General features: G+C 35.5%; 1 protein-coding gene across 4 annotated transcripts in view; it reads left to right on the top strand.

Annotated features, from left to right (window-relative positions):
- The first annotated feature begins 2,914 nt into the window (after positions 1–2,914).
- Positions 2,915–12,146, top strand: part of RUBCN (rubicon autophagy regulator) — a 222,708-nt gene continuing 213,476 nt past the window's right edge. For all 4 annotated transcript variants that reach the window (XM_053710291.1, XM_053710290.1, XM_053710289.1 and 1 more), the window contains exon 1: positions 2,915–3,042. In XM_053710291.1, the coding sequence (XP_053566266.1) occupies positions 2,981–3,042 (62 nt within the window). In that variant the 5' untranslated portion in view covers positions 2,915–2,980. The remainder of the gene's footprint in view (positions 3,043–12,146) is intronic.

Below are 12,146 nucleotides of genomic sequence, written 5' to 3'. Positions count from 1 at the left end.
TTATTCCTCGGCATGTGTAACCATGATTCCACCCATAATCCCCATGTAGAAAAATAATTATAACCTTTTCCCTTCCTAAGAGGATGAAAAGACAAGGGGCGCCAACATAGTGTGAATCAGTTTAGGACAACTGTAAAACAATAATTTGCATGAAATCTACTCACAAGTAGAGTGGCACCTTGAATCAACTAGGTGCGTGCAGGCAGGCTGACATTCAGGACCAGCAGTCAGTACGCTGGAGGTCTCACCCGGTTCTGTGCTTTTTAATATACTGCTGCTTGCAGTGCTTTTATCCAGTTGGATTTTAAATAGCATTTTCCTTATACTGACATTGTCAGTCCGTTTGGGATTAAGTCCGATCGTGTGAGCAGCACTTTTGGGAAAACCAACACAGTCGTTTGTACTTCTCCCTTGGCGATCCGGCTTACTGCACGATTCACAGCTGATCTCATCTACCTCTACTTACCCACAGGTCTCCCGGGTGAGACCTCTAGCGTACTGACTGTTGGTCCTGAATGTCAGCCTGCCTGCACGCACCTAGTTGATTCAAGGTGCCACTCTACTTGTGAGTAGATTTCATGCAAATTATTGTTTTACAGTTGTCCTAAACTGATTCACACTATGTTGGCGCCCCTTGTCTTTTCATCCTCTTAGATTTTCTGATCCATCACACTGTGGACACAAGCGGAGAAAGCCTTATTATATGAACTTTTGTTGTCACTATATCCTTTATTTTGAAGTGGACTTTCTGTATCTTTGAACACTTAACCACACATTTTTTTCAGGAATTGGACTTTTTACTATATCGGAGATATATATATATATATATTTTAATTTTTACACTCCTTGTTTTTTGTTTTATGCTTTCTATGCAATATTCTATTTGTTCTTATTGCATCACAATTGTTCTAACTGCCACGGATTGAAACAAGGTTTCACACTTGCTATTTTATAACAAATTCCTACTTACTTTCACAATTATTTACACTTTTGTCTATGAGATACATTTGAACAGATATTATTTCGAACTAGACACTATAGGGATATTTATTTCACTCCACTGCCTTTTTCACATTAGCGCGTCCCCTTGGTTTTTTCTTTTAGAAATCACTTTAATATACTTTCCCCTTCCTATCAGAAAACAGGTCAAATATGTTACTTGGGATGTGTAACCAAGTTATTCCCACCCATAATCTCCATGTATAAAAATAATTATAACCATATTCCTATCAGAAAAAGGTCAAATATGGCATGTGTAATCATGATACCACCCATAATCCCCATGTAGAAAAATAATTATAACCATATTCCTATCAGAAACAGGTCAAATGTGTTCCTCTGCATGTGTAACCATGATATTGCGCCCATAATCCCCATGTATAAAAATAATTATACTAATTTTCTTATCAGAAACAGATCACATATGCTACTTGGCATCACTAGTAGTGATACGGCTCACGCCGAAACGCGTATACTGATTTTTCATTCCTGCATCTGTTTCTATGCAAGCTTTCCTCCATGGAGGTTGTATTTTAAATGGACAATAAAGATTGAACTTTTTACTTTATATGCTGCTACCGCTCCTTTCTTTTTTTGGAAAAATAATTATAACCATATAACTATCAGAAACAGGTCAAATGTGTTCCTCTCATGTGCAACCATAATATTCTATGCATAATCCCCATGTAGAAAAATAATTATAACCTAATTCTTATCAGAAACAGGTCAAATGTGTTCCTCTGCATGTGTAACCATGATATTGCGCCCATAATCCCCATGTATAGAAATAATTATAACCTTATTCCTTCCTATCGGAAAACAGGTCAACTATGTTACTTGGGATATGTAACCAAGACATTCCAACCACAATCCCCATGTATACAAATATTTATATCCATATTCTTATCAGAAACAGATCAAATATGTTACTTAGCATGTGTAACCATGAGATTGCACCCATAATCCCCGTGTAGAAAATAATTATAACCATATTCCTATCAGATACAGGTCAAATGTGTTCATCTGCCTGTGTAACCATGATATTGCACCCATAATCCCCATGTATAAAATAATTATAACCATATTCTTATCAGAATTATTTTCATTGGCATATGTAACCTATATTCCCCATGTTTAAAACATTGATTCCCAGGTTCCTATCAAAACAGCTAAAAGGTGGTGCTTTACACATACATGTACTATATTAAATCAGCAATCTAGTCCTACAAAAATATTGACTTATTTTTCTATTATATATTTTTTTGTGATTCCATTATACAACTGTATCAGCAAGTGAATAGTTAAACATTTGCAACTAGTGTTTGCAACTTAGCATCAAGCACTGCAGAAAAGAACAACATATTTTGAGTTACAGCAGTCATTACCATGTGTGTAAAAAATATACTGACACCTATTGATAGTGTTTAGCATTGCAGCCAATCATCCCAATATTCTGTTATGTCCCTATATAAACTGGTCCAAGACGCGTCTTTACTAAGAAATTCGAATGTGACAGACCACATGCCTTTAAAATAATCATATAAACATTATATTCGTTTTAGCACATAACATTTTAAGCAGTATAAAATGAAATGTTCATAGTCAAATGTTTGTAAATGTAGGTATATTTTCTGCCACAGAAATACAAAACAATCGATTATATATATATATATAAAGATGAGATCCGCCGAATATTTTTTTAATATATTTTCTCTGTTTCGCTTCCGCCTTACCAGAACACCACCTCTACTAATATAATATAATGACCTCTCAAGGTGTGAGACAACAACAATTTGAAGAGGAAAAACATTACTGCCTCTCTGGTTAACTAGTAGCTCCCCATAACGTCCAAAAGTGAATACTGCATCGTGCGGGGCACTATGGGAGATGTAGTTTCTAGGTGGTACTGGAAGTAGGAAATGCTCGTGTTATGGGGAGGACGAGGGAGTGTCATCTTTGGTGTTATGATTTGTAGTGGAAAATGACGAGAGTCGGAGCAGCTATGGAGAGTAACAGCTACTTACACCGTGAGGAGCTCATGGGGTGAGTTAGTGATGAACTTAGAGATGTATGGGACTGGGGATGATCGCGTATTTGCGTGTGTAATTGATAAACTGTGTGACCTATTCGATATCTATGATATAAGATTGGCATATGCAACATTAACCCTATGGCTGTCAATGCTGTCTGGGAGCAAATGGTTAATATGCTAGTTGTGAACATAGCTATATCTAGGGTGGACAGCCCTGCTGAAGGTCTTATTAATGACCTGTTAATAGTGAAGGGCAAATAGACCTACATAATTAAAACACCTTTTACATTTTGGATTAAATAAAAATGAATTTGGAAGCATATGTCCCTATTAGGAACATTTAGGTGGCATTGTTTGAAAATTTCCATCTTGCTTCACAACTATTTCAGCCATGGAAAATTCTTAGGCTCTCAAAAGTATAAATGGAATGCCAGTACCCCTGTACAGCTCCCAAAGAACCATAACCCCTTATAATACCCCATAAATGTAATTTTCATTGGTTCTCAAGCTTTTTTTTTTTTTAGACTGCTGTAGCACACTTGGCAATGCACATTTCTGTTTCAGTACACCTGTTAGTATTTTACAGTATTTTTACTACACAAAATAATAATAATAAAATATATATTTATATATATATATATATATATATATATATATATATATATATATACCTGTGTGTGTGTGTGTGTGTGTGTATATATATATATATATATATATATATATATATATATATATATATATATACACACACACACACACAGTGTTCTCCACTGAAAATGTTGCCAGCAGGGTGGCATAATCAAGTAGCTGGGTGGCATTATCAAGTAGCTGTGTGGGGGCAGTGCAATGTTTTCTATTATAATTTTCTGCTATGCAAAGCACACATTAATTGCATAATTTAACATACATTTATTTAATGATCATGTGCGCCATAAAAATGTAACATTTTTAATATTAGCTAATTTTAAGTTAATATTGGCTAAAATTGTATCCTGGTGGTCAGTAAAATCAGCTGGGTGGTGCACCCACTAAAATGATCCTGGGGAGAACATACATAAATTAAATTTCCAATAATCTACTTGTCCTGGATGAGTAAGAAATTGCAGCTGACGTGTAAAACATTTAATTTTCTCCTATTTTTAATATTCAGTGGGCTAGTTACATATATTATACACATTGTTCTCCCCAGGACCTTTTTATTGGTGTTTTTGCTGATCTACTGGCTAAAATTAAAAATGTTCAATGCTTATTGTACACATCATTAAATACATTTGTTAATTAATGCAATTAACTTATGTATTGGATAGCAGAAATGTTATAATTTTACAAAGTATTACACTGTCCCCACCCAGCTACTTCACAATGTGTGTGTGTGTGTGTGTATATATGTGTGTGTATATATATATATATATATATATATATATATATATATATATATATATATATATATATATATATATATATAATCTATCATAGTAATCCGCGCTCACTGGAATTTGTAGAAAAGCTTCTTGAAATTCCAGTGAGTATTACTATGAAATATATTGATATTTGATTACTATGAATATATTTATATTTCTCCTGACACCCTGGTGAATGATTTATTCTCGGTAAAAGTGCAAATCCATACATGCCACATATATGTATGTGAGAAAATAACAACATCTTTTACACGTCGGCAAAGAATAGGTTAAACTGACTTTGTGTGCAACTAAAATCTATGGGTGTTTTTTATTTGAAAATCTGCAGCTTTAAAAGTTTACCCTTATTCAGGGTCAGATTTCAAGTGGAAAACTATTTAATGCTCCCGCTCGAGCTTTAACTCTTCTAGAAGTAAGCTTTTTGTGCTCGTTGGGTTCTGCTCATGTTATGAGTTGAAAGTACACTGTTTTTGCTTGCGATAGTTTTTTGGTACTATATATATATATATATATATATATATATATATATATATATATATATATATATAATGTGTGTTTTTGTGTTCCTGCTTTTCAACAAATGATACAAATATGCACTATCTGAATCATGGGGGAACAAATGTGTCCATTTACAGATAGGAAAGTCAAAATTAAACTTGCATGATTCAGATAGAGCATTTCATTTCAAGACACTTAAAATTCACTTCTATTTTCAAATGTGGTTCATTCTCTTTGTATCTCTTGCAGAAAAAGAATATGCACATATCCTACACTAGTGTGAGCTAGCTGCTGATTGGTGTCTGCACAAATTTGTCTCTTGTGATTGGCTAGCTAGATGTGTTCATCTAGCTGCCAGTAGTGCAATGCTTTCCCTTCAGCAAAGGAAAACCAAGAGAATGAAGCAAATTTGACAATAGAAGTAAATTGGAAAGTTGTTTAAAGTTTTATGTTCTATCCAAATCATGAAAGCAAATGTTGGGGTTACCTGTCCCTTTAAGGAATTGCTTGTATGTGAGTTGCTTCTATCATGGGTTGATACATTTATCTAAAATTTAGGAGTAAGCCATAGACTTTTTCTAGCAGAAATATTTGTATACAGATATTTACAGGACAAATGGGAAAAGAAGTAAAATTCAATGAGCAGTCCATAGGAAATATTGTTTATATTGATTGTGACATAGTCACATATATTAGCCAACAGCTTAGTAAATACTGCCTATATAGCAACCATTTAGCACTAAGTAGTATATTGTTCAGGTCACATATGAGGACAGGAAGTCTTTAAAGGGCAGGAGAACTTGTTTACAGCAGTATAATTTCTCCTCCAGTCCAGACTGGTCAGCAACATGAGGAGATGAAGCACACTAAAAATGCTGAATACTAACCTCTAACTAAATGCATAGCAGCATTTCTTGCTCCTTCCTGCTTCTGAGGAAAAGGAAAAGGAATACTGGGCTAGATGCACTAACAACCAGTTTCAATTTCCTATGCTATTTTATGCCGCCATTCACTATATCTTTTATATATATATTAGTTCCTTAAAGGGAAAGCACCATCTCACCACTCCATTGATGCCACTGTGCTCTGCTGAAATTCATCCAAATACTTCACAGAATGCAGGCACTCATTGGTCTTTGTTAAAATGTACAAAAACCATAAGTTTTAAGTGTGCTGTATATTTTTTGTTCTCATGTTCACATTTGACAAAGGCACAATTTGGTGCCGAAACGTTATGTCTTCTTTTTAACTATGCCTTAATGAATTTTGTACATTTTAACAAAGACCAATGAGTGCCTGCATTCTGTGAAGTGTGTGTGTGTGTGTGTGTGTATATATATATATATATATATATATATATATATATATATATATATATATATATATATATGTGTGTGTATGTGTATATATATGTGTATATGTGTGTGTATGTGTATATATATGTGTATATGTGTGTGTATGTATATATATATATGTGTATATGTGTGTGTATGTGTATATATTATTTATGAAAGAGTTTTAACAAGTAACAATAAAATACAAAATGTCTTGCATAAAAATATCAGTTATATTTTACATACCAATATACAAGCAAAACGGCATAATGAGAAAGACAAACATAAGAATAATTACAATAATGACAAACATATGAACAGTAGCACAAGGGTTACTAATAGATACAATATATTAAGCATAGGGCTAAACCCTAATTCATATAAAGATGCCCTACCACTAGAAAGAAAAGAGATGCAAATAAAAACCACATAAAGATAAGGGATATAATGGGCTTTAAGAGTGGATTGTGTTTACTCCTCCTCCTAGAGAACCTTTGGTGATTAATAATCAAAAATACAGTGTAATGAGAGAGAGAGAGAGAGAGAGAGAGAGAGTGTGTGACCTGAGCCCTCAGCTCTGCAATGGAAGGGACCAAGGGTTGCTAATAGAGTCTAGGGGGCAAAATGATCAAGCTCCAAATGGAGCTCGATGCCCCCGTTTCCACGCAAGCATTTCCCCTGGAAACAGCAGTTATGAAGCAGCGGTCTAAAGACCGCTGCTCCATAACTGGTCCGCCTGCTCTGAGGCTGCGGACATCAATCCACCTGATCCTATACAATCGGGCTGATTGACACCCCCTGCAAATCTGTAGGCGGCATTGCACAAGCAGTTCACAAGAACTGCTTGTGCAATGATATGTGTGGCGGGCATGATAAGCTACATCGTACTTTAATAAACCAGCCCCTAGGTATACATTGGGAGGTGCTATTAATACAGATATGAAATAATGTGAGGGAAGTTTGCTGGCTATAAGTGTGTGTGAAAAAGTAAAATGAGGGGGTCTCATTTTGTTTATTAAAATGTTTCTGTCAGTTTGGAGTTGAATCACAGATGCATGTATGTTTCTAACAGTAAAGGGCATTAAATCACTTTTATATGTGTGTACTTGCTATCAAAGGGTTAAATCTCTGTGTATTGCTAACCTCAGACGTTAAATCACTTTCGTGTTCCTGGTAACTTATGGATTGAATCACAGTTCTGCACATTTTTGTCAACTAAAGGCTAAACCATTGTGTTATATCAATTGTAATATTGGTATAAATTACTTTTTTTATTTAGAGAGAGTCAAAAATCCATGTTTATTGTCCCTTTAAATGTTCCAATATATGAGGGAACATCAGTGACATATTAATGCATGTCTAACAGCAGGCATGTGCTCCATAGAAATAACCGTCTCATGATATACTGTAAATGCTCTTGTACTCGTTCTAAGGCTTTTGAATGTTGAAGAATCACTTTGTTAAAGACATTTCTTGATGTCTCATTTTCATAGGTTTAAAAAAAAAAGTGTTGTCTCTTAGGGTGACCCTGGTACGCTAAATACTTTCTTATAAATCAAGGAGGGACCAAGTGTTCTTGTGACACACCTCTGACCTATAATAAAAAGAGTGAATCATAGCACATTCCTTGTTTAATTAGCTCAAAACTTCCTTGACAGCTATTACTACTCTATTTTTATCAGCTATGGCGGTGTTGCTCAGACTGTGAAGACCAGTAATGCATTGTTTTAGAGCTTCCATTAAACAGTAGTTCTTAAAGGGACAGTCAAGTATAAATTAAATTTTCATTATTCAGATAATACTTTTAATTTTAATTGACTATCCAATTTACTTTTATCATCAAATTTGCTTTTTTCTCTTGGTATTCTTAGTTTAAACTAAACATAGGTAGGCTCATATGCTAATTTCTAAGCCTTTGAGGGCTGCCTCTTATCACAGGCTTTTTAAATCTCTTTTCAACACAAAGAGACAGAAAGTACACGTGGGCTATATAGATAACACTGTGATCAGGCACAGAAAGTTATTTAAGATCTAGCACAATACAATGCTAAATTTAAGACAATAGATAATAAACAGTCACAGTCATGTGATCAGGGGGCTGGAAGAAGGATCCTAGATACAAGGTAATCACAAAGGTAAAAAGTACATTAATATAACTGTGTTGGTTATGCAAGACTGGGGAATGAGTAATAAAGGGATTATCTATCTTTTAAAACAATAACAATTCTATGGTTGACTGTCCCTTTAACTTTCTTTTTTTATTTGTCATTCACATAGTGTACATTTTTACATTCATGCAGCACAAGTGATCCTTATCAGCTTTTGAAAGCCCCAGTATATTTGAAATATATGAACTAATAAGTATATATATATATATATATATATATATATAGCATAATGCACATTTAAAAAGATTACAGGGATATTTAATCTTTTGTTGTTGCTGATTGTAAGTATTTCAGTTTATTCACACACATAAAAAAAAAAAATCTATATATCTCTCTCTCTATCTATCTATCTATCCATCTATCTATCCATCCATCCATCCATGTCCCAGCACTATTCCTTCAAGATATAAATCCTTTATTCAAGTGACAAGAGAGACAAACAAACAGCTATGTTTCGGGCCTACATATGACTTAGTCATGCGTGAGGGCTATGTAGGCCCGAAACGTAGCTATTTGTTTGTCTCTCTTGTCACTTGAAATATATATATATATATATATATATATATATATATATATATATATATATATATATATATATATATATATATATAATCTATATCTATATCTCTATATTGTGACAGAAAGCAAGGCCTGGTTATAAATGGGAGATATTTAAGACCAAGCATTGTACATGCTATTTCTCCTTTCAGTTAAAACCCCAGGGAGAGAGAGTGTGTATTGATTATGCAGTTGATAAACTGTGTTCTGGGGTTTGGGATAATTGGAGAGAGGGTGGGCCATTATCCCAGACAGCTGTGAAGCTGTCCAGCAGCTAATCACAGGTGTGGATAATTATAAGTTGTGAGGGTTTAAATAGCAGCCTCACTTAGGCCTAGGTCAGAGAGTTACACAGCTACAGAAGCTGGTGTGTGTTTGTTACACTGTGTTAAAAGACTTTTGTTCCTGTGAACTGTAAACTGACATTATTTTGACAAAGCACTTGTGGAATGCTGTTCAGTGCTGGGACATACTTGAAAGTACTGATATTTACAAAAAGTACTTAACATTGCTGCAGAGGTAAGATTTCCCTCTTTTGAAAATGAACTGCCTGTTTGTTGTTGCTGTGAAAAATAAAGGACTGTCCTGTGTTGCATTTGTGCCCTAGAAGACCGTGGTTAAAAGTGTTCCTGTTACACTTGGTGGAGAATCCGGGTAACCACGTTGTATGTCTGTGGGCATAATAATCTGCAAGCAACATGGAGGAAGTCATTAAAGCTTTGATCCATTCTAATGCTATACAGCAGGAGACTAACAGAAAAGCTGCTGAAAATAGTGCAGCACTGCAACAGTTGGTCTTGGCCCAGTCAGAGAGTGCTATGCTGCTGGCTAAATGACAGAAGGAGAACACTGAATTGTTGATACAACAGATGGCTGCTGTGCAAGCTTAGACAGACATTCAGGAAGACCAAGGAAGAGCAACAAAGTGCTAACAAACTCTGCAACGAGAGGTTCAAGCCATATCAGAAAAACTGAACTCTGAATATATTGGTGGCAGCCAAGGTTCCAGAGTAATAAGGGCTAGTCATTATCTTCAAAAAATGACAGCAGCTGATGATGTTGAGGCGTATCTTTTGGCATTTGAACGCACAGCAGAAAGAGAAAAATGTCCGACAGTTGAGTGGGCGAGTATACTTGCACCATTTCTTAGTGGTGAACCTCAGAAGGCTTACTATGATTTAGAGCCAGCACAAGCCAGTAACTATGAGAAATTGAAAGCCGAAATCCTTGCACGCCTGGGGGTGACTTCGGCAGTTCGTGCACAAAGATTCCATTCCTGGATGTTTTCATCTCATAATGCTGCAAGATCCCAGATGTTCGACCTTATACACCTTGCCAGGAAGTGGCTGCAACCAGAGGTTAATTCGGCTACCAAAATAGTGGAACTACTAGTGATGGACCGGTTTCAGCATGGATTACCTGCTTCCCTGCGGCGGTGGGTTAATCAAGGTGATCCTCAAACAGCGGATCAGTTGATTGTATTGGTCGAAAGATTTATAGCTTCAGGAGAAGTTTTGCAATGATCTTCAGTGGATCAGCCCCACAATACCAAGTCCCAAAGCTCTACAAGAACTGGTAAGACTGTTCAGGGGATAAATGGAATGAGAGCAGCAGGTGTATAGGCAAAACACCAGAGACATTTCCCCAGGAATTAAGGAAACATTTAAATATAACCAACCTCAAAGATGTTCTAAATGTAATGAGGTTGGGCATATTGCTAGAGACTGTGATAAAGATGAATTTATGGACTGTAATGTTGCACATTCACTATTGTCTAATAGCAACAGCTCTGTTAATAATGATTCCCATTGGTGTACTGTGACGGTTAATGGTAAAGTGTCTAGGGCTTTGCTTGATTCAGGAAGTATGGTCACACTAGTGGCTAAATCTATAGTACCAGATGCAGTATTAGATTATGGGGAAAAAATGGGAATTATCTGTGTTCATGGAGATAAACGGGAATATCCTACAGCTGAGGTGGAGATTGAGACTCAGTGTGGTAAATTAAAATATTGTGTGGGTGTAGTACCAAATTTAGTGAATAGAGATGTGGAGAATAGGCGCTCAATCAGCAGAAGAGATAAAGGTGCAGTGTGGGAATTAATAACTAACTTGCAAAAAGATTAATGTATTTAAATGACTAAACCAATAGCAAGAATAATCGTTAGAATTTTTTTTAAACAATTTATTCTCAAATAAAAAATATTATTACATCTGATAAAATGAATTACAAGTCCTAAGTGTTGCAACACTATACAAAAAACATTTAAAATTAAGTAAAAAATTCCTTATTAAAACCAAAAAAACAACAGTATTTCTTATACCAATTAAACTTCACAACACTCCTAGGTGTTCCTGATATCTATGCTACTAATGATCGTTATTTTATACAGCTGGTGCAAATCTTACACAAATAGTAACCTAAAGTCAGCTTGATATCCAATACTAATACTCTAAACTTTGTTACAATGTAAAGATGTGTGGTTAATTCTAATAAACCGTCAGGACAATGCTTGATACAGAGTCAATTATTGAAATGGTTTTCCCGCAATGGCCGTTTACCAGAATCTTAAATGGCAATATTTTGCATACCTGAAGAATGTGCCAAACCGCTTGTGAATATAACTTTTCTTTATGTGCCAAATGTTCATATATTTGTCAATATGTAATATTGAGGGCGATTCCCTTACCCTTACAGTGAGCTGTTAATACTCACGGCTCCTCTGCTTCACCTTCGTATCCTCAGTGAACCTTTTAGAGAGCAGATTGTTTAAGCAGTGCTTGGGGGTGATTTCCTTACCCTTTCTTGGGAGCTGTTAGTACTTACGGCTTCCCGGCTTCACCTCCGTATCCTCAGTGAATCTCTTGGAAAAGAAGTTCCGGTAGGTGAATTTCCTTACGTCACCGGTCTCCGTTGGTAGTGCTATGGAAACAGCACCAAAAGCTTCAAATGATCCTTTTATTTGTGTAACTTGCGCAAGTTATCTTTTCAGTTAACAGTCTTTTCTTTGCTGATTCCCTGCACTTTAGTACTTCTGTACGCAGGTGATAGAAATCTCCTCTTTCTTGGTGTTAACACTTATATCAACATGTTTTGCCAGGTGCTCTGGCTTTATCAAGATAGAGTGTGATTTAC

Source organism: Bombina bombina, chromosome 4 (genome assembly GCF_027579735.1).
Source record: "Bombina bombina isolate aBomBom1 chromosome 4, aBomBom1.pri, whole genome shotgun sequence".
NCBI lineage: Eukaryota > Metazoa > Chordata > Amphibia > Anura > Bombinatoridae > Bombina > Bombina bombina.
The sequence above is the reverse complement of the archived record's forward strand: the minus strand, read 5'-3'. Positions and strand labels throughout refer to the sequence as shown.